The following is a 23,149-nucleotide window of genomic DNA, read 5'->3' as shown; positions in this document are numbered from 1 at the left end:
AAACACATACACACACATACACACACATGCATACGTTTATCAGTGCTTTCCAGTCAATCACACCATGCAGTAGAGGTCTTCATGAGAACAAAAAAACCTGCACCCAGTCCTGAAGCCGTCTACCTGAACCTGAGATGAGAAGAAACAGACATTGATTGAACCACGTCTGTATCTGAATGTAGCTCGTATCTGACCTTGAAAAATATCAGTCCGTCAGCTTTCAAATACATCTCAGCTCTTCTTGCTCCGAGTACTCTCTATCAGCTGATGGAGATTGTGTGATATGATTAGACGCACCAGTAAGTCTGAATTCACATCTTTTTTGTCAAATTTGCTGTTTTTTTTTTTCAGCCGTTCACAGAAAAAGAAGCTTTGATTGTTTTTATCATGCTCATCAAACTCAGATGTAATTGGTGACGGTTGAGTATTCATTAGAGCTTATGATGGTGTACTATGACAGTATTAGTAGCTGAAGGCAAACTGGTTCACACTCAGAGTAAAAACAGAGTTTTGAAGTTTGGCATTTAGTGTATCTTCATCTTTTGGTAAGTCAGAGCAGTAACAAGCACATACTGTGTATTCAGCTGATGGTCTCCTCAGTGTGCAGCCTCAGATCAACTATGTTAAGATTGGCTTTACTTTGCTCATAGTTTGGAGTCCCACCAACCATAATGCCCAAAAAAATGAAATGGTAAAACAAACAAAACATGGTGAAAGATGCCAGCCACAGTTTCAGAGCCCAATGTGTTTGTTTTGAATGACCAACAAAGATATTCCACTATAGTAATACACAACAGTGGAAAGCAGGAAATCATCACATAGATGAAGCTAAAAGTACAGAATGTTTGGTATTTTCCTTTAAACAATGACTTTAAAATATATTTTAACTGTTTGTTTCAGTCTTAAATCAATGTTTTCTTTATTTTCTTACCTTAATGAAACCCAACTCTAGTAGCAATGCATTATTTTCTTTGGCTGCTCTTAAAATTTAATCAGTTTAAAATCGTGTTTCCAAGCAAAGCTCATAAAATGAGGAACAGTCATTAAATATGAAGGTGATTAAAAAGGTCAGGGTTAATCAGGTAATTTACATAATATGAACAACACTGTTATAGAAATGAACATAGCGCATTACAAGGAAACTATGTAGCATTAGATTGACTTAGAAAAAAGGAAAAATAATCAAAAAAGACAAAAAAAAACAGTTATTGGAGTATTTTCAGGGCAGACAACCTCATCCCTTTTTAAATACAAATGTCTTTTTAATTTTTTCTAATATCAATAAGTCAGTGTAATGTGACACAGTTTCTTTGTAATCTGCTCTGTGTGCTCATTTGTGTGCAGTGCTGGATTGGATCATAACTGTGATAAAATGTTTAAATGACTGAGCCTGCACACAGAGGGAGACAGAAATGTTCTCAGTTCCATTACAGCAGAAAAAATGTGAACTTCAAAAGACTGTTTTTTCTCTACAAAATTGCTGGTTTAATCACTCCAGGGAAGGGAGGGTGAGTGCAATGATCTTTCACTGTAATATCATCATCATCAAACATCATCCAAAGCCAGTAGTGTGATGTGTGTGGACTGGTCTTGGGTCCTGGCAGCTCCAATCAGAACTTCAATCAAAGTTCTTGCATTTCTACAGACCCAGACCCAGTGAAGTTAACCAGGCGCCCTGGAATGACTGGACTAGTTGGGTTTGGGTACAGATTTTTAATCCAATGAAAAAAAACCCATCAGAGCTGAATATCGCTGACAAGCTGCCCCCCAATCAGAGAGGAGGAGCTCATCGATGATATCACTGAGTGGATCCCAAAGCTCAGAAATTCATCATTGTTTTCTTTCACAACCTCCTTTTGTCCATGACTCAGATCCCAGTGCTTGTTTCAACATACTCATCATATTTTTTTATACTGAGGGAAAACAAACTGTTTCTTCATGTCCTCACTAGAATGGTATGAAATGTTGTGTAACTGCACCTCAACGCAGAGGACAGTAATGAGGGTGTGGACATGTTTTCGGCCTCCACCTGCTTGTTCTCCTTACGTCGTCTCTCTCCTCATCTCCTCTGTTACCTCCTGAGAGCACAGGAATGCTATCATGAGTGAGAGGAGGATAATTCATGAGAAAAAGTAATGTACCGCTACTAATGAAATGGACAACACACATTATAACATGTTAACAAATCAATTTACAAGCGTGATTATTATGAGTTCAGATTGTGTTTGTGCTGCGCCCGGTCCACATGAGCCATAGCCTACTAGTCCTAACACACTGATGGATGAATGTCTTTCCTCCAGCCTGCAGATATTGGAATAAAAGGGACACTCTACTGATTTTTACCTTGAAAACAGAATGCTTTGTGTGGCTCTGGAGGAGGTATGGCTTACGTCGTCTGACTTTAGGCTTGGACAGTAGATTTTTAACAAACCCTGTCAAAATTGCAACTGTGAAACTCAGATTTTTTCTCTTAAATGTTCTTATATATCCAATTTGATGCTAAATAATCTAAAATATGAGTCTGAGTGCAAACATATTCATATATTTAAGGTAATTAAATGCAAATGTATTGGATTTAGTGTTATATTGGCATTAAAAGTGACCAACTTTCACTATTCTCTCTTTAGTCTGTCACTTTAAGAAAGTGCAATACTAAATCACTGGAGTACCCCTTTAAAGCATTTCATCCTGTATGTAATAATCCTTTACATAGTTTTTGTTTTTATCTTTCAAATTCTCGTTTTTTGTTGTTTTTTAAATACGTTTTTCCTCGTATGTCTTGTTGTGGTCGGGGTTACAGAGTGTGGCGGTTAAAGAAACTGCATCAGTTTCTGTTTGACTGAAGAAAAGTGAACCGTTTGGAGTTTTGGGATCCACCCCTCCCCCAACCCCCGTCACTATCAGTGACTACTGCTGCTTCATCATATTGTACATGTAAAAACCTGACAGCCACACAGAGATTAGCTGAGCCATGTAATACACTGTCCCGGCCACACGGTGGTGCTGCAGGGCATGAACTCTTCTCATCGTCGCTGCTCTCTGTGGACAGCAACAGGTATGGACTTTTGGCTGATTGACGGGACATTTCTCACAGGGCTCATATACTGTGTACCTTCATCATCTCTCACCTTTGACTGACTTCAGCAACAGATTATTATTTATCATCATTTTCATAACTGATTATCAAAATGATTTCTGTGAGCAGGTTTGACTCTGACTAGTTGATGTCTTTTAATTTCTTGTCTGTGAGTTTTAGAGGAAATGTGCAACAGATCTGGCCTTAATAGATATGATGATGACATTCAACTTTCTGTCCTTGTGATTCTTTATTGTTCCTAACAACTACTTCCAACAGCACAATGACTCATCCACCTCACAAAAACATCAAATGAAGAGGTGCAGACAGTGTCAAATCAAGTAATACAAGAGAGGTAGAATTTTAAAAAAGGGAGGAGGCTAGGTGTAGAACCGGTGCTCCTTTGCATTGAAAGGAGCCAGCTGAGGTTGTTTGGGCACCTGGTTAGGATGCCTACTGGACGCCTCCCTTTAGATGTGTTCTGGACACATCCAACACGCAGAACATGCTGGAGGGACTATATATAACTCTTCTGGCCTGGGAATGCCTTGGGATCCCCTAGGAGGGGCTGATGGGCATTGCTGGGTAGAAGAATGTCTGGTTTTCATTGTTCAACCTAATGCCACCATGACCTACCCCGTGATAATCTGCAGTAAATGGATTGATATATGGATGGAATTTGAAAAAGCTTAAAATCTAGTGTGACAAAGTCTTGGCATTGTGGGTGATTAGAATGAAGTAAACAGCCATAGCTTAGTTGCTATCAATCAATCAATCTTTTGGGGGTACTTTGGTCATTAGAGGTATATGGGGGATATAATAAACCTTGTCTTTGTTCAAGGATGGTTTCTAGCATCACATGTGGACAGCCTCCTTGATTTTTCTGGTTCAATTACCTTTGACCCCTTTGTCAGACAGACCAGAACAACTAAACCAAGCTGCTCCAGCCCTCAAAGAAAGGCCATGAGATGGGTTCAAAAGCTGTTGGAAAACCAGATAAGTGGACCTTGTGACCATGTGTCCGATAAAGAAACGAGTTTTTCTGTCGTTTTGTAAGGATAGAATTAAACTAGTGAGGCCAGTCTCTCTCTCTTTACAACAGTTACAGTAGCTAAAGAATATCACAACTTAATGTGAAATATCCTGTGAATGCCGATTTCATCTTGTAGCTTCTCTACAAGTTGGATGAACTTATTCTGTTCACTGTATTTTGGGCTTCTCCTGTTTGCACATGTAGTGAGATATGTGGTGGTTTTATGTGGGAGGGACTGGGTGGGTTGCATGTCTTCACTTTGAATTGTACTGGTGTGAGGCACTGATCATGCAGTCCTGAGATGAGCCATATCTGAGCTACTAAAGGATCAGTCATACATTTTTTGTAATTTTTTTTAGTGTTTTAATAAATTATTTCTAGGCAGCATTAGCAATGAAATATACATATATAGCTGACACAGAAATACAATCACAATAAACATCAAAAATACTTTTATGTAAAACTATGTAGAAAAATCAGTTGGGAGTGAATCCTTTGGGTACCAGTCATCTTTTACATATTGTTATGCTGTGATATTTTGAGTTTAAGGATGAAAAATATGGCATAGAGCTCAGTGAACAATTGAGTCAGGCAGTCCACCTTATGCTCAGTGTCTCAAATGACCAGATTATCTCATCAAGTATCAACTCCCCATGATTAGTCAAGGCATAACTCTGAAGTAAATGTTGGTAAATCTGACAAAATAACTCAAGCAACACAAATATTTGAGTAGTCTCAGTTCACAACAAAGCTGTAACACTGTCCAACTATTTAGTGTTTATAATCAGAATATAAACAGTTAATAAAGGATATATGTGTTATGTGCAGGGTTGGTCAACAATGATAACTTCTCCCATGGAGACATTTTATATCATTACATATTACTATCTTGTTTATATACCAGCATTAACGTACACAGGAGGAGTTACAGTTGTTGACATGTACAACTACATTACAGTGTGTTATAAACCATTTATTAACTCCTTAATTTATTATAAACGCCAACGTAAAATCCGGAGATGTACAGTTTGAAAGAGGTGGGCATTTACCAGGCAGGTCATTGGTAAGTCAAATAAAAGACAATATCAAATTTGCATTAATAATAAAATGACAGATTTATTGCAATGGTTTTGTACTGGGGTTGTATGTGGCCCTCTAACAACAAAGCTGGCCCCAACCATCCCTTTAAAGTGTGGGCGATGAAAAGTGATTTGCTCTTATGTGGGATGAATGGTAGCTTTGGATGACTCTAATCTGGAAGGAGTTGTCTCATTTAGTATGATGTTGTATTTTCACAACAGAAATGTTTGACATGTGATAGCAGAGAAAGCACAAGTGGAATCTGCAACATGAATACCGGCTGCTTTCCATGTAGATTTATCAGTTTAAGTGCATAGATGTTGTCCATGCGGGCTCATTGGAACACTTCAATGGAACATTTTATTAGTGACACCTGTGCTTTTTCTGCTGCAAGTCAAATGTCTGCTGTGAAAAAAGCTATAGAGGGAAACAGATCAGTGGCATGATTCTCTTAGCTCCAGGTTTTGTTCATTCACAGTAAATGTCTCATGTCACCATCAGCCTTTTTACCAACAGCTGTCTGAATCCATCAGGGGGAAATTCATTAACAGAGAACTCTATTCCATTCATTAGCACAGTGCAAAACTAAAAGCACCTCTAGTAAGAGTCAAATAATAATGAACATTAAGTTCATGTTCATGTATTCATAAAAAACAAAACTATGCACCTTAAATCTAGGTAAGGGTTAATGAAGAAAAAAGTACTGTCATTTCCACTTCCACTTCTTTTTGTAACAGTGATTGAAAACTTCCAAACATTTTGGCAAAATTTCAGGTAAACATCCCCTACATGAAACCTGAAACACACCCTCCCTTCTGCTCATTGCAAAAAAAAAGAAGATTCCTCAACAAGTGATGAATATAAAGTATCATTAAAGCAGAGAGGGTGACTTTGTGTCCATAGCAGTCAAAACAGGTGCAACCAGGTGAAATCATAGAGTTCAAGCTAAAACTAATACTAAACTTTGGATACAGTGAATGTTCCACATATTTTCTACCATGCAGCCATTTCTCAACACATGCACATGGTTGCTTCTCACACGAGTGCCGAGTCAGTTGAATCGCAGCCTTTTCTCCTCCGAAAATTGTTTCTGTTCCTCTTCAGAGATCTGGTTTCTTTTCACGCTGCAGGGACATGATCACACACTCAGACATTCGTTTATACTCTAAACACATTCTTACAGTCAGCAGAGGGAGAATATGACAAATTTGCCCTGATGCTGAGTCACCCCAATGAATACTAAAACTACCACAGTTATGACTCATTAATGGGAACTTGCGACATGGCAGTAGCTAATGGAAGTTTTACTCTAACTCACCTCTTAAATCAAATCTCCCTAGTTAACTCTGTTGATTTTCAGTTTTAAAAGGTAATTTTCATAAATTTCAGGTAATTTTTCATAAATTTTATTTTTTATTTAAATGACAGAGGACCGTCTAACTTTTCCTCACCATATCTCTGTGAGTGCAGTGTTGTGAGAAAGGGCTTCAGCCAGCTGTTTGATGCCATCCAGAGTGAAGCGGTTATCGATTAACCTAACGACAAACATGCCAGGCAAGTCAGTTTCTGACAATCAATGTCTGTTTAGAGGATTCAACAGCATCAGAGGTTAGGTTAAATACAGAATGTGTATTGTTTTTTTTTTCTTACCAGAGGTGGATTAGACCAGTGTTTGCTCGAACCAACTCTGCCCAGTGTGGAGCTGAATCATCACACATCTCGTTCTGCACCAACCTGCAACAGCACACAGTTGGAGTTCTATACAAAAAGCAGCAAAAATCACTCAACTCCAAATAAAAATGCTGCCTACCAGAATATCCTGAGGCTGCTGTTCTCTTTCAGTGCTTCTGCCAGGCTCTTCCCACCTTTTGATGTGATGCCATTGGCTGAGAGGCTGGAATAGAAACGCAGTTCATGAGTTGTAGTCGGTGGGTTTATATTGGATTTGTAAGTGGTTCCTTTCTCACCTGAGGTTGGTAAGACTTGGGTGGTGCCTCAAAGCTTCTGCGAACGCTTCTGCTCCCTCGTCACCGATGGTGTTCCCCCACATTCTGGAAACAGAAGACATCAGGAGACATCAAGACTTTCATGATAAGCTGCAGTCAGATATATACTAACACCAAGGACCTGACTAATATTATATCTTTACTCGCCAGATGTTTTAGCCTGGATAGCTAAAATGTCTTGGCTTTGTGTATCTTGTTCATCTTGATGGACGTTTTGATTGACATTAGTGACATTTGGTTTCAGCTATTTCGGTGTGAACAGGATTTACATTTTAATCATCTGGCTTTTTACATGTTTGAACATGTTTTGTAGTGCTTGAGGGACACTATCTGAAATCTTCCCTTCCATTAACACTCTATAGCCACCACAGCAAAATTGCGTCTTAGTCAGATGCTCTTGATCTGTAAAAGTTACACGTCATTGGCTTTTTCCTTAAAATTTTACCATTTTCATGTTACCAGCTGTATGAAATGTAATCTTTGGTTTACAGCAGTGAAGTCTTACCCCACTTCAATTATGGACTTGCTCTTCTGAATTGCGCTGGCCAAATACTTCGCACCAACACTGGTGATCTTGTTCTTACCGATCCTGAAGGACAATATTCATTTAGAACACATACACATACAAACAAGTATTTTTTGCGTCTTGGTGCAAGTTAGAACTGATATCTTACTTGAGAGTTCGTAGCTTTGGGCATTCCTCAACTATCTTAGCAACTAGCTTGCCTCCGACATCTGTAATGTGATTGCTGTAAAGCCTGAGAACAAAAACATGCATATAAGAGAAAGAGAAACAGAGCAGAATTTTAGTCCCTGGGGCTAAAAGCTTGTTGCACCCCCCTTTATTTGCAAGACAATAAGATTTTGTAAATTCAAACAACCATTATGTCCTCCAAGTGACCTAATTGTACCTGAACCGAATTGTGTTTGCTACCTTTTTTTAACAAATATGTCTCTGATTCTTCCATTTTAAAACTCAGTTCCTGCTGCTGAGGGCACACTTATGTAAGTCTCAGTTTTGGCCCCACCTTTCATTTAACTTCCACAAATTCAAGAATCCAAATAAAGATAGAAGTCAGAATTGTGTATATTAGCAAAGAACTGTTGGGATCATTTGTAGAATACCTCGGTTGGCACACAGACCTACTGCCACCACACTCTGCTACAATAAGGATATTTAAACTGACAGAGTTCATTAGTAAGCAAAGACAAGCTGGGTTGAACAGAACGATCACTTTGCCTCTCAGTCAGTAAGATGTACCATGTGCCTGAACTTTATTTTATTCAGACTGTTCTACCACAAGAAAATACTACACAATTCATGATTGTTGAGAACCAGTCATCAAACTCTCAACAGGAAGTAAAAGTATTTAATTCACTGAAAAACATCTACAGAAATCAATCAAATGTTAATATTATGAATAACTGTGGCTGTAACCATTAACTACGTTTTGGCTGGACCAGCCATGGAGCAACCCTGTAATCACAGTTATCCATGAGTAAGTGAGTGAGTGAGTAATGAAGTTAAACAATTGGTTGGCCGGCTGAGTGTTGCAGTTTTCCCATTGACTGTTGCTCTTTGAAAATAACACAAAGTGACCATTTTATAAATATTGCCAAGTGACAAGCTTTTTTCCCCCTAATGTTTTCAGATCACAAACGATGAACAACAGCATTAAAACACCAGTCTTATATCCAGGAACTACCACTGAGTGCCCCTGTAACAAACTGGCCTCAACTTCACATATTGACCATTACACAGTCCAGCCATATACTAGGCTTTTAGCTAGTCTTGTTATAATTTGCTCACGTACACTTTAGGGAAAAATACAGATCATCAGTTTGGAAAATCTGACATGTTTACTCACCCTAAGACTTCCACAACTTTGTGCTTACACAGCTCCTCTGCAAGAACCTCAATGCTGCTGTCTGTCAGTTGATTGACGCAAAATCTGCATGGGAGGAGGTTTGATAATGCGTTAGTTAGCTAATGTGATAGCTATATAGTTTAGATTTACCACACTGAAGAACAGAGGGTAGTTATTCTTACCTCACTATTGTCATCTTACAGAGTGATGGCCTTAGCTGATAAATCCCATAGTCGCTGATGTTGTTGTTGTCCATGTCAAGACCCAGGTGCTTCTGACGGTGCTGCAGTACAAAGTTCAGGGCGCTGCAGTCACCTGAATACACGTTACAGTAACCCAGCTTGATGAAGCCAGCTGTGATGCCTTTGGCAGTCATCTGAGCGATGTCTTTGTTCCCCGTCTCAAAGATGCACCTCAGCATCCATAGGAAGTTGGGCAGAACGTGAACTTTCCTGCCCTCATTAGCATCGTGGTGGGGTAAGCCATGGAGGTGGATCTTTACACTGTTGGACATGTAGGACTTAAGCAAGGTCCGTTTTTTCTTTAGTAACGCAGGAGATACCAGATGCTCCATCAGGCTGCTGTGAGCCTTGGAGAGCAGCCCACACAAGAACAGATTAGTAAACTGAAGGTGTTCATTCGGAGTAAAGGGCTTCTTCTCAGTGGACTTTGAAGATCCGCAAATACAGGAGTTCAAAGGCAACCACGAGCGTTCCCTCTTCCTGCTGCACTCTGTGAAAAACTTGAGGATGGAGTCGGCAGTGGCCTGCTCATCCAACACAAGAGCAAACGCCGCCAAGAACGACTGCAGAGTCATATGAAGGAATTCAAAGGTAGCGGTGCTTTCGCTGGCATCATAGTCACTAACAGCTCTGAGAAAGCCCAGGGCTAGATCCTCCTCTGTAAGTCCACAATCAGTAATCTCCTCTTGGCTGCAAATGAAGCTACCTCTCTCCATACCCTGAAGAGCCAGCTTGGCAAATGCTGTGAGGGGCCTGAGTCCTGTTTTGAATGTCTGTGAGGCACAGCGGGTTCTTTTCTTCAGCAGAGATGGAGCTGGTGAGGCCGAGCGACTGAGGAACACCTCTGACAGCAGAAGGAAGATGCCGGTGAGTGTGATGCAGGTTTCAGGCAGCTCAAAACTATCGTGCATGGTGTGCAGGTGCGTGAAGCTCTTGAATACGATCCAGCAGAAGAGTGGAGTGGAGCACAGGCCGCAGAGGTGGGGGCTAGCTTCCAGTTGAACTAAGACCAGTTCTCGTTGCTCCTGGTCCTTAAAGCGCAGATCAATGTAAGTCTTCAGATGGGCTGGGGAGAACCCCCGCAGAACCACCTTCTTTCTGATCACCCTGCTCTGGATTTCGATCCCTGTCCGGGCTGTTAGAACCTTCTGCGAACCCTTGAGTAGTTTCCCACAGAGCAAGCTGAGAAGTAGCTGGAGAGGGTGTGCCTTCTCCTCTGGTGACACCATTTCAGGGAGGTTTATCAGGTCCAGATCCTCCTGAATCTCATCGTAACCATCAAACGTAAAAATAACCTTCTCAGGGTAGCGCAGGATGTAATCATACACTTCATTATCAGGGTCGTGGTCTGGGTAGCAGCTGTATTTGAACAAAAGGTCTCTGAGGGAGATCTGCTCTGTGGCCTTGAAGGTGCTGAACATCCTACAGCGGAACTTGAAGAAGAAGATGGCATCTGTCAGCAGTTCCTTCCTGGACCACAAGTTCTGGAGTTTCTGCAGGAGGATGGATTTCCCCACACCGGCATCCCCCATTACGTAGATGGTTTCTCCTTGGGGATTGAAGACCGCATGTTCCCCAAGGAGCTGGTCCAGACTCTCCAAGAAGCCTAGACTTTCATTGCTGTCGTTCATCAGTTCAATCAAGGTATCAGTATAGAGGTCCTCGAGCCGGGTCTCCTCTCGCTGACCATATGACATGATGAAGCCGGTGTCCCGGCTTATTTCATGCCTCAACTTCTCACAATACCTGCTGACTTAGAGGAAATAACTGCCATTTAGTGCAATATGGCATTTCTTAGGTAGGTAGGTTCCCTAGGTATTAGTTGGACCACAGTCTTGTAATTTGTATTTACTTTACAAATTCTAAAAATAATGACATTTGTTTAACTTATATTCAAGGACAGCTTTTTGGGGTTCACAATCTTTAAACAGCAGTCAGGAGCCCAAATGAGCACTGAAGCAGGTTTTTCTTGCTCCTGTTCATACTGACCATTAGAAGATCCCTTCATAATACATGTGATGGAGGACAAAATCCACAGTCCTCCTTCTGTGTAAAAATGTATTTAAAACGTTGATCTGAAGCTTTCCAAATGAGTGAAATCAAGTCTTCTATGTTTCAATGTTACAGTCTTTCTAGTGCCAAGGTTCCTCTTTTTGTTACTTTACTTCCACCACAGCTCAACAGAGAAACACAAAAAAGGAATTTGACTGTAAATGTGTCAGATATCACTTGATATAACTAACTCAGACTGCTGAAGCCACACATTAGCTTCACATCTACTTTAAATGACTGTGTGGACACACTGTGGATTTTGACCTCAATCGCTTCCATTGAAAGCACATTTAAAGGGGATCTTTTAATAGTCAGACACCTGACTGCTGTTGAAAAAGTTATTCTTTAAACAATTTCTATATTAATTTAATTTTCTTTCAACTATAATCGGAACCCTATTTTAATAGTTATCTAGTGATGAGTATGTCATTCCTCTACTTTCATACTTATAATATCATTACTGCCAACTCAGCTCTAAAATCCTATTGATTGTCACTCATGATATTATGCTTCTCAGTCAATAGTTCTCTATAGTTTGAAAATAAACATTTATCTCCATTTTTTCCCCACAAAGGAAGAACTATGAAAACTTAAAAGAGGTGGCCCTCATGGCAAAAGAGAAGGATTAGTCATTGCAGCACTTACTGGGGTCTGTGTTAACCACCTTCATCATCTTCACATCTTCACTTGGGTTGTAGTTGATCTCTTTCAGCCATGGCTGGAGATCTATGTATGCATCACATACTTTATATATGATGAAAATGAAGTATGCACAGGCCTCTTCCCCTTTGCATTGGACTAGCTCCAAGATTTTGCGCACCTACATATTAATTGATGGAAATAAAGACTTTGTTACAATTACATAAACAGCATCTTCTGTTTCATGTTGGATTTTTAAAATAATGATTTTCACAGAGAGATATGGTACAGTATATTATATTCTTAAAAAGTCATTAAATTGAGTGGTTTTTCTACCTGATCTGTCTTGGTGGCAGTTCGCTGTACAAACTCAACCTCTTCCTCACACAGGAAGTCGCAGGCCAACAGGTTGTCCAGTATGCATTGAATACTCCTCAACCTGGACACCAGCAGCTCTCTGTGGCAGGTGAGGATGTTCATCCAGGACATCTTGGTTTCTTCTATTTGACCCATATTTACTGCAGGGTTGTCACCTCTGTGGGATCACACAGGACAGATACAGTCTCTACATAGATAGCATACACTGTAACTGGACGCAGCACTTATTACTAAGGCTGGGTATTGTTTAAAAAATGATGACCAGTACCAATCCAAGTACCCTTAAAGTGATACTCATGCCAATTGAGTACTTCATTTGATTCACATCATGTGAATAGAAGCATTAAATTGCAACTTCATCAACACAGACGGGTTGTAGCTGCTGTGGCAGTGGGCCAATTACATGTCGCATTACATTGAAGAACACTTGCACGGATTGGCTGTGAGCAAGTCCATACAAATAGACATATTTTCTAGCTCTGGGTGTAAAAGGGATTGATTGCAGGTATCGTTTGACGGGAGACGTTTCCATACTACTTGGTATTGATTTCTTTCGGTCAATACCTTAAAGATATGGAGTACTGGTACCCAGCCTTACCAATGATAACAAACACCTAAATGTGTTTTAACGAGTCCAAATCCTATTGCTGATTGGACCGCTTGACTCAGGACCATGAATTACATGGTATATTATTATTAGGCAAGTACATGACCATGTCTGAAGAATGGAGACTGTCTATGGTCTATACTGTTAGTGTTGGCAGTCTCAGTATTACCAAAGAACAATGCACAAATAAATAAACAAATAAATAAATAATGCTGTAAATTGAAATTCACCAAGGAAATGCTGTCTGACAAGATCTTCATTTGATTGGCAGCTGCCCTGAAGGTTGTTTACTGGGTTGTCACCATAGACTGTATGGTTGTCACTCATATTATATTATATTATATTATATTATATGATATTATATTGGGGTGGATTAAGGTAATGTTGGACATTGCCTAATGTGAGACAAATAAGCCGCAGTGCATTTATCTCGTTTTTCTATTCAATTATTTTAACTAGTATGTCTACTGTGTAAGTTATATTGTTTAAAATTACACATGTGAACATACAGACTGCTAGTTTTTTTTACCTAAAAACTGTAAGCCTACTTAATCAAATGACCAAATATGAGTATGCTATGCACATTTCAGAATGATTTCTAAACTAGTTTCCCAGATTACAAAATCCACAAATTATGAAACTTCTGAGTCCAATACTGTAAATTGTCTTCTGATTTAACAAGGAAACATCTTCCGTAATGGCATTAGGTGTTGATAGCATGTATTGGATTCATATGTAAATAGGGTAAACCAGTCAGAATTGCAAAAAGTGTCGCAAATTACCCTAATCCACCCTGTAATATTATAATATATTATATTAGGCCTATATTATATCATATTTGAATCTCACTCTTTGACAGCCTAAATCATTCTTTTTGACTCCGCGGTTTCCGAAATCAACAGTTCCTATTTCATGACAGGAGACACGCCTAGTGAAGAAGAGCAGTTTACTGTCATAATACATTCAACAGTAGCTTTCTTACTATTCACTATCAACGTTAACACCTTATAATGACCTTTCTCGCAACACGTAGTCCTGTAAGAGCGTCAGTCAGTGACGTTAGAGTTATAAAATTGTAGATAACAGATAATAAACAGCTAACTGTAACTGTACTACTCTTATGATGGTAAATGAGTCTTACCATTATGTCGAGTCCACACCCAAGTGCTGTAAACACACACTGTAACAGCGCACTTTAAAATAAAAACAGAGTGTTAAAAGAAACTGATAGTGGTTAAATATCACTCGTGACCTTTAGGTTTCTTTCTGTAGACTACAGTTTCTGTCTAAACGATGTAAATAGTCCGCTGAAGCTTTCTGTTGAAGGAAGTGAAAGCAGTAGCAGAGTTTCACAACCTGCTGCATTCAAGTACCTGCGGAAATGTGGGACTTCTAACAATACCAAGTATTTGTTTTACCTTTATTGGGCTATGATTCATAATACACAATGTAATGGCTTACATGTCCAGGAATCTTTTGATTGTCTTTCCAGCAAAAGGAATGTCTTGTGTGTAAAACTCTTTCCGAGGTTAGAATGAAGGGTTAACCTACAAAAGTCCAGCACCAGCTAGGGGCACATTAACATCACTGGAGGCCCCTGGGCTACAGAACTTTATGAGCCCCCCCACCCCCCCACCCCGCACACCCACTACAGGACTTTATGAGCCCCCCATCCCTAAGTGGTTGACACACTATATTTTGGGTATAAAAACTCAATTCAAGGTCATCTTTGGCTCTGTGCCATTTATTTGTACCATTGTATGTACCAATGTATGTACCATTAACTATGTGCATTTCACTTTTGCAAATGAGCCAACATATACTCACCCACACACACAATTACATCAGCACAATACTTCACTTAGGCTAGTAATAACTGTTCCATAGGCTATGCAACAAATCAAAGATATTGCAAGCAAATAACTGATTCATCTCTGTGCCATTTATTTATTGAATGTATGTAGGCCTAACATTAACTATGTGCATTTCATTTTTGCAAATGAGCCAACATGCACTCTCACACACACACACACATGCACAATTACATTTTGTTACATTGTATCAAAAAGAAAGATATGGGAGGAGGGGGGGGCTCTCGGTGTCGCACCATCCCCATCACTTTTACCACCAGATGTCACTGTAGTGCAGCGTCATGTGCGTTACGGTCAAGTGTTCATTAGCCTACATAATTATTCTCAATTTTTAGAGCCCCCCCCCGCCCCCATGGTGGAGGTCCTGGGGCTACAGCCCAGGTTAGCCCGTTCATTAATGCACCCCTGCTCAAAGGTGGTACATGTTTTAGGGAAAACATTAATGAATCATCATCATCATTGACATTATTGCTATTGTGCACAGAACATAAAGTCGACATCACAACACACACACACACACACACTCAAACAATAACAGAAAATGTCCTGAATTCAACACACACACACACACACACACACACACACTGTACACACAAAAACAAGAACATTGCATTGTCATTCAATGTCAAAAATAAAAGCAACACCTTCAATCACTGAACATAATATAACAGAATGTACTGAGTAAACTTTCAAACAGAGTGGGGTCAATGTTATATGAGATAGGAAACAAAACATACGCTCAATGCTCTAGTTTTATAATCCGAAAAGTGATGGTCTGATTCTGCTGACAATTCTATAGTGCAATTTAAGATTCATTTTTAAGGACATAATATTTTTTTACACATATGGAATATTGTGTTCTAGGAAATAATATGAATGTATATGTGCTATACATTAAACAAAAAAACAAATATGCTTCTTGGTTATCAAGAGTGCATCTACAGTATGTGTAAATGACTTGATGGAAGGAAAACCCATGTGTGATACTAAGAGTGGATGAAAATGTAAAAATGTGGGAATGTGATAGATAGTCCCAGCTGTTTGGGAATGTGCACCTCTAAAATACCATATCAACAAATAGGTCCTGCATTGTGATACTATCCTGTGGTCCTGACTTTCTAATCATAATTATTTAAAACCAATTATTTGAGTTGATATTGTGCTACCCTGATGAATAAGGCCATGTTTGATTATATTGCCTCAAACAGCCAGACAAATAGAAAACCTGGTTTCAACAAACTGCAAAAATCTGACGGAGCAGATGAGAATTAACCTGAATGGCTATTCTGATATTTATACAGTATGACAGAAAATGACTGATATAGATTTCAATTGAACTCTTGATTCTCTTGCATACTAAACATGACAAACTAGCTGCGTTTCGGAACGCCAACATAACATCTAGCTCTGTTGTGCTTGATCTGCAATGCAAAACATGAAACAGAGCACGGTCCCTGTTTTGCATTACTGCTAAACTTAAGAAATGACAGCGGCCAATACCACAACTAGTCGCTCAGTGGTGTTAAAAACTGTATCTTAACAGATGAAAGGATTAAACTAAATGTTCAGTGAAAGGGCCACAACATGGCTACGTACAACAGCCACGTCATCCAGCCAGAGCTACGGCTGGTGTAAGGTCAGTGTAATAGAGATGACATCATCTCTTCCTGGTACCACATGCATCCACCACGGTTGAATAAGATCTCATTAAGGCATTAAAGTGAACGGAGCCAGCGCAGATCAGATCTCGCTCTCATAGGTGTGCATGTAGGTTTTGAGGGAGAGGATTTCAGCGTAGCTCCGTGTGGTTCTGCGGTACAGGTCCAGGCCTGTGAGGAGCTCCACGTCTCTGACCCGAGCTGTGTGCATCTTCATCAGGTCCTCCACCCAGCGTGACTCCTCCTCTGAGCTCTGCAGGGAGGCAGTGAGGAGAACAAAGTTATTAAAGGTTTGTCCTCCACCCTTCTTCCCCCTTTGACTAGCAGCAGGAGCAAACAGATAGCTAACTAAATGAAAAATACACCAACTAACTAATTTAACATGAAAAGTCAAGTTAATATTAATGAAAACATCTCATTTGAGCTCTTCTGTGTAATATGTAAATATGAATTTGTGTCTCTCTCCACAGGTCATTTGGGCCCTTAGATGAGCCACTAGGTCCCCTGACACTCACCCATCACATTTAGCAGTGTTGAGGGACAGCTGTTGGACCTATAGTTTATTCTGCTTAAGAAATGTAACTTATCTTATTCAGTTAGTTGTTTACAGGTGGTTTATTTTCACTTTTCACTTAAGTTGTTAATGTGACCAACCGGCACCTGATAGAAAATACTGGCTTTTTATAGGGAGTACCCTTTACTAACTCAATAAACATATTATATCCTGTTGTTTTGTAATGTAAAACCAACCGTGTGTAGGGTCTTTCCACAGTCAGATATGGTACCATAGTGCCTGTACACAAACATGTACCAAAACCTATGGCTGGAGATACTGCACTTAAGTGTTGGTAAAATAGATCAACTGTTGCTTGTCATGAAAGCACATCATCAGTCTCAGCACAGCTTTCCTTAAAGCTGAACGTGGTTGTTTTACAATTTCAGTTCAGTTACAAGTTAAAGGTGGTTGTGGGTGCATCCTGATTTAATTGCACTATTGCTTTAACAATTTTCAGTCCAATTCTGTTTTTAATCTAAGACTTACGGACATGCCATTGTCTTCATATTATACTCTGGTGGCCCAAACTGTTTTTTTGCATTTCTGAGTAAGTTATCCAAGAGGCCATGTGTAGATATCACACTGCACTCAGAAAACGATGCTACTGAAATGTGGTCATCATGCATTTAAAGATACGCTGTTCCTTACGTTGCAGGTCTCGTCGTTGGTGGATCTGTGCGGCAAGATGAAGGCGGCGCTGCTGAGCGGGCCGCCACACGAGTCTGCAGCCTGTGTGAAGTCTAAGCAGCTGGTCAGGACCACAAAGTAGTGCGTGGGGATGGGTATACTTCCACTTGTATGCCTGCAATCGAGATCAAAAAGAAAACTGGACTTAACTTGTTTTATTTAAAACAGTTGGACAAACTTTTCCTAATAGCCTATATGAGAAATCTATCTTTTTTGTTTTGAGTACATCCTGTATTCAGGTAGCATTAGAGATGAAGTACGAATTCTTACTCTCTTATCTTGTCAGCTGAGTCCCTGACACCATCATAGTTGTAGTCAAATATAGGTCCAATGAGCACGTTCACCCCATTTCTCTCCGTGGCATATTTCTTCACCAGCGCTCTCTGGAAGTAAACCCATATTCCTGAGAGAAGTAGAACGAAGAGACAGTCAGGAAGGGGTGTGAGGATGAAGAGAAACAAGGGAATGCATTTGGCTTGATCATTTGGCTTCCTAAAATCAGACAGATACAAGGTCTTGAGATGAGATACAGGGTCTTAGCAGTGACATAACTCCAGAATGAAGACTTACTCTTGAAGGCAGGATACATGGGGACGGTGTTGGTGATGAGTACAGCATCATATTTTTTGTCCATGCCTGAGGATAATTCTGTAAGTAAAGAAAAAGCCTTTGATTATTAAACTGTATTTCCAGTACAGTAATGTTTTCAAATTAAAAAAGAAAATGTCTTAAAGGACAGGTTCACAATTTTTCAAGTCTGTCTTAAAACAATAGTTAAGTGTATTTTTCTTGCTGTAATCATTCCTCCTGTTCATACTGACCATTATGAACAGTAAGTGCATTATGAAGGGCATAATGCACTTACAATGTATGTGATGGAGGACTAAATCCACAGTCCTCCTTGATCTGAAGCTAATAAGAAGCTTCAGCGTCTAAATGAGTCAAATCAAGTTTTTAGTGTCAAAGTTCCTCTTTTTGTTACTATACTTCCACCACAGCTCAACAGGAAACACTAAGAGAGAATGTGATGATAGAAAGACTGTAAATGTGTCAGATATCACTTGATATGACTAACTCACACTGATGAAGCTCAATAGAAGCTACTTTGAAATAACTGTGTGGACACACTGTGGATTTAGTCCTCCATCACTTCCATTGAAAACACATTAGAAGGAGATCTTTTAATAGTCAGTATGAACAGGAGGAATGATTACAGAGAGGAAAACTTCTTTCACTGTTCATATGAACACCTGACTGCTGTGAATATGTCCTAGTCGTATTTTTTTTACCTCGGTGGGACAAAGCAGCAGGTGTGGTTACTTACGTGGTGGGTACAGGAAGCCGTAGGTGATCTGTTTGTCTGCTCTGTAGTTGGTACATGACTGGCTGTAGGCTGGAGGGACTCTGGCATCAGGTCTCACACAGTTAGACAGCACTTCAGGCAGAGGAGACACATCTACCTAGAGGAGGACCACACACACACACACACACACACACACACACACACACACACACACACACACACACACACACACACACACACACACGCATACATACATACATACACAAATTACAGAAAATGAATAGACATTACACAGTGTTTGGCTACATGGCTGCAATGTTATATGTGAAGTATGATGACGTTTAAATTTTTACAACAGAGCTCGATCTAAGAACGATGTTATACTCCATTTTTACCAGCAGAGGGAGCTTAAAGCACAGGAAGCATGGAGTCATTAATTAGAGAATATTCGTGTCTTTAATCTAACATGGATGGTGTAATGATCATATGGTGGTGTTACCTAATTTAACTGGCACAGAGACCATTTGTGTATATGCGAATAAAGACTTGAGACAATATATGTTGGCTGGTTTGCAACAATAAGGAACTTTTTATTAAATACCAATAATGAATGAATGGGTGTGACAAGTAATCTGATGGTATTTTGAGATATTTCAACAGAACGAATCCATGACTGGGTTTAGAACCTAATGTATTTCCATCTCAGCCACATAACCTATTTAAACCTGCAGTCATAGTTCACTTACACTTTCTGCTATAACAATTAATTTGAGCATCTAATTGAGACAAGACAGTTATATTCCTGCTAGTATGTATTTGGAGCCAACTTTAAACATCTTCTATTCATGTGTAAGTTTCCTGATGGTGTGTAAGAAATTTTTCCATTTGCTGACTGCTGACAGGTAAAGGATGCACAGTACCTGTCTTCTGACGGTGTATGAAGTCCAGAGAGGCATAGAGAGAGCCTCACTGTAGCCACTGATGTAGTCACTGTGGTGGAGGATGGAGTATTTGGTTCGGTAGAGTACAGCAGGTCGACCATATGGCAGGTTCCTGCTGTCTGAGAGAGGAACAGCACAGGGACACAGCACAGGAGAGGCAGGTATGTAACCAACATACATTTACTTTAAACTGAAAACATACATAAAACACACACTTTAAACTGAAAAAAACCAGGAGCCATTACACATGCGTGAACATTTCAAGATGATTCATAGCATCAGGACAGACTGACCATCCATAGCTTGCCTCAGTCGCTGGTTTAGCTCCTCCACTTTGTTCTGTAAGAGACAGAGCCAGAGTGACTCCAGGTTATAGCCTCGTACAAGGGTCACTTTCAAACCTCTCTGGCCCCTACTTTTTACACGCAACTGCAAAAAGATCGGAGATTGAAACAATCTCTTGCCAGAGATCTACATGGGAATCACAAACACAGTAGAGGTGAAGTGAAACACTGCAGAGCAGAGCCAGGGTCGAATTCACCCCCAGTGCCAGCGATTCAATAAGGCCTCCAATAAATGCTACACTGAGAAAGTAGTCAACTGAGAATGGTAAATCTGGATGAAAAGTCTTTTGGTTAGGTAGTTTTATTTCAGTGACTTGACTCTAGTGAGGGTGAATTGACTCCGGCTCTGCAGCAGAAAGCAAAGAGGCAACAAGGTTATTTCAGCTTTTAAAGATACAACAGAGCATTCAGTTATTTCAATACACGATTACACATATACAGACACAAACCATCAAGTAACCATGGATGATAGACCCATGTAGATGATTCTTTTTACAAGACTGCTGTGTAAAAAGACACATTTAAAAGAAAGACATAGAAAGGTATGAAAAATTCCCAATAAAAACATCTGTATTCAGTCACTTCCTGTGCCATCAATGCATTGCTGCCAAAAGTCACCTCACAGGGCAAAGAGCTGCTACACACACACACACTCAGACCAACTTATCCCAGTATTCCCACCTCATCAAAACACCAGTTATATCCATTAATGGTAACTGAATGCTGCTGGGAACAAAGCGAAGCTGCCAGTTGACGGTGATCTATGCTTAAATCATCGATTTTCTTTTTCTTTCTTTTTGCATTATGACTGTGGGTTTTGAAATAAAGTAGTACAAAGATGTGAGTGAGCTGCCAGACTGCATTTTCCTATGAAAAATAGACACATAAAAAACAGCAGTCGCTTTCTGGTGAGAGGATCTTTAGTGATGCCTCAGGAGGCCAAACATTTTACTATAATTATTAGTGTTATTAAGATGATTTCTACAAAAGTGAGCTATCAGCAAACCTTCAAGTATCTTAACTGCATGAGGAGCATTTGAATTAATTTCATTTTTCAGCTCTCAGCTCACATGAGTTCAACTGTGATGGTTTTGTTCCTCAACATCAGGCTTGTGCACAACTCATTACTCTTAGACAAATAGAATAACATTAATAATGATGACTAAGGAGCAGCCAGTGATGATGGATGATAGTTTCGAGGAGTGGCTGGTGTTAAATATCGCTTTTAGAATCCAATAAAGTCAACAGGTCACATGACAGATGAGCTAAATCAAATGATCCCTCATGTTTCACCTCATCTCCATCCAATGATTGACTCAGCATCTCAGCATGGAGTCAATACACTGAATGCAGAGATGTTTTTGTTAAGCTGCTCCTTACAGCTCTCCCCCATATCTGTAATATGAAAGTATTACTAAATACAGTTTGTGGTTCTACTGACACTGCAAGAACACACATAGACTGGGCTGTGCTGCCTTTTCGGGAGATGTTAAGCGGTCTCACGGTGAAACCAGATCCGCCAATGTGACAAGGCCAAACCCAGTCAGAAGAAGGTGAATGATTGGACCGTGGCCAGCAACACAGTCAGGTTAGTCATGCTGTGTTGAGCTTTGTAAGGGGTTTAATTTGACTCCGGGGAAGTTTCATGTAATTTTTATTTGACTGTAATTACAGAAGAGGGAGCTGTTACATAAGGAGCTGCAACCCAGGAGGTAATGACCTACAGGAAACTGTTTGAGAACATGCTGACTGGCAGTTTTACCGACATTTATGTCAGGAGTAATTGATCGTTTATATAGGCTAATGAAAGTGACAGTAGCAAACCTTATTGTAGCAAAACTGCCATGTAGCATAGAGTCAAAAAGTTGTCCAGTCATCATTATCATCACATTAAAGGATTACATCTTTGGAGATTGGCTCATTGATCAGCTTACCTAAAAGTGGTGCAAACATGTATAACAGCTAGCTCTGGTGATCCATGCTAACTATTTATACTACACTATGTTTATCACTAAGATAATAGATTGTTTAAGGGATTGATATGGTCTGTAGATTTATACTGCTGATACAGTGCAATATTTTCAGCTGTACAAAGTTAACATTGTAAGGAGTGTTTTCATGTTTTCTGTTCACTCATGGCTCCACCGTTCCTTTCCTGTGGAAACAGTGAAAGAATTCCATGATTTATCCTCTAACACTAACATCAAGCCACAATATACTGCTTCTCTCCTCCTTCTGCTCCTGAGGGCATCATCTTTAAAAAAAAAAATCTAACCAATGTCATATATTAAAGTTTCAATTTAATAATAATAATAATAATAATAATTCTGGTTTATTGCCATTTGAATGTTATTTTTTGTTATTTTGCCAATTGTGTCTATCAGTTCTGATAACATTATACCCACCAAAGTAATTGCTGAGCTTATACAAAAAGGCTGAATCACAAAGTGAGTCTGTAAACTGATGGATGTTCATAACAGACAGTTTGGGGTCATTTTTTGTGCATATATATTTATATAATAGTAGAAAGATGGCTGGGATGTGCCATTTCTTTTGTTGTCAGACTCAATTTTTAGCGATGTCACAGCATTACTGGAGCTCAACAGTTATTTATGTGATTCCAATATTATCACAACCAATAGAACCAATGCCAAACCTTTGAAAATTAAATCCAAGCTGTAATAAACTGGTATTATCTCTCTGGTATATAATATTCATAACGTCTTCTATTACACATAATTACTTATTTTTTAGCTTTACAGCTGCTACAACTGAGTTTTGAATGCTAAATAACTACTAGCTACCTCA

At 39.6% G+C, this 23,149-nt stretch overlaps 2 protein-coding genes across 2 annotated transcripts in view; both read right to left on the bottom strand.

The window, feature by feature from the left end:
• Positions 1–5,774: 5,774 nt before the first annotated feature.
• Positions 5,775–14,259, bottom strand: nod1 (nucleotide-binding oligomerization domain containing 1). The gene is made up of 12 exons (XM_053326776.1): positions 14,123–14,259; positions 12,333–12,531; positions 12,003–12,177; positions 9,246–11,058; positions 9,064–9,147; positions 7,870–7,953; positions 7,701–7,784; positions 7,157–7,240; positions 7,000–7,083; positions 6,840–6,923; positions 6,641–6,724; positions 5,775–6,313 (listed from the first exon to the last, which is right to left on the bottom strand). The coding sequence occupies exons 2-12, from the start codon at positions 12,507–12,509 to the stop codon at positions 6,241–6,243; spliced, it is 2,826 nt and encodes a 941-aa protein (XP_053182751.1). The 5' UTR covers positions 12,510–12,531; positions 14,123–14,259; the 3' UTR covers positions 5,775–6,240.
• A 2,333-nt stretch (positions 14,260–16,592) lies between these two features.
• enpp2 (ectonucleotide pyrophosphatase/phosphodiesterase 2) overlaps positions 16,593–23,149 on the bottom strand; it is a 40,391-nt gene continuing 33,834 nt past the window's right edge. The window contains exons 19-25 of the mRNA XM_053326725.1: positions 20,291–20,336; positions 19,977–20,116; positions 19,078–19,213; positions 18,324–18,401; positions 18,024–18,156; positions 17,715–17,868; positions 16,593–16,763 (exon numbers count right to left, since the gene is read on the bottom strand). Of these exons, the coding sequence (XP_053182700.1) occupies positions 16,593–16,763; positions 17,715–17,868; positions 18,024–18,156; positions 18,324–18,401; positions 19,078–19,213; positions 19,977–20,116; positions 20,291–20,336 (858 nt within the window). The remainder of the gene's footprint in view (positions 16,764–17,714; positions 17,869–18,023; positions 18,157–18,323; positions 18,402–19,077; positions 19,214–19,976; positions 20,117–20,290; positions 20,337–23,149) is intronic.

The sequence above is a fragment of the Scomber japonicus genome, chromosome 10, assembly GCF_027409825.1.
Source record: "Scomber japonicus isolate fScoJap1 chromosome 10, fScoJap1.pri, whole genome shotgun sequence".
NCBI lineage: Eukaryota > Metazoa > Chordata > Actinopteri > Scombriformes > Scombridae > Scomber > Scomber japonicus.
The sequence above is the reverse complement of the archived record's forward strand: the minus strand, read 5'-3'. Positions and strand labels throughout refer to the sequence as shown.

Coding starts and splice junctions, on each gene's coding strand:
- nod1 (XM_053326776.1), bottom strand. CDS start 12,509: ATGGGTCAAATAGAAGAAACCAAGATGTCCTGGATGAACATCCTCACC. Junction 7,954..9,063: donor AAAGTTGTGGAAGTCTTAGG/GTGAGTAAACAT, acceptor TTTTGTTCTCAG/GCTTTACAGCAATCACATTA. Junction 7,084..7,156: donor CCAAGTCTTACCAACCTCAG/GTGAGAAAGGAA, acceptor TTTCTATTCCAG/CCTCTCAGCCAATGGCATCA.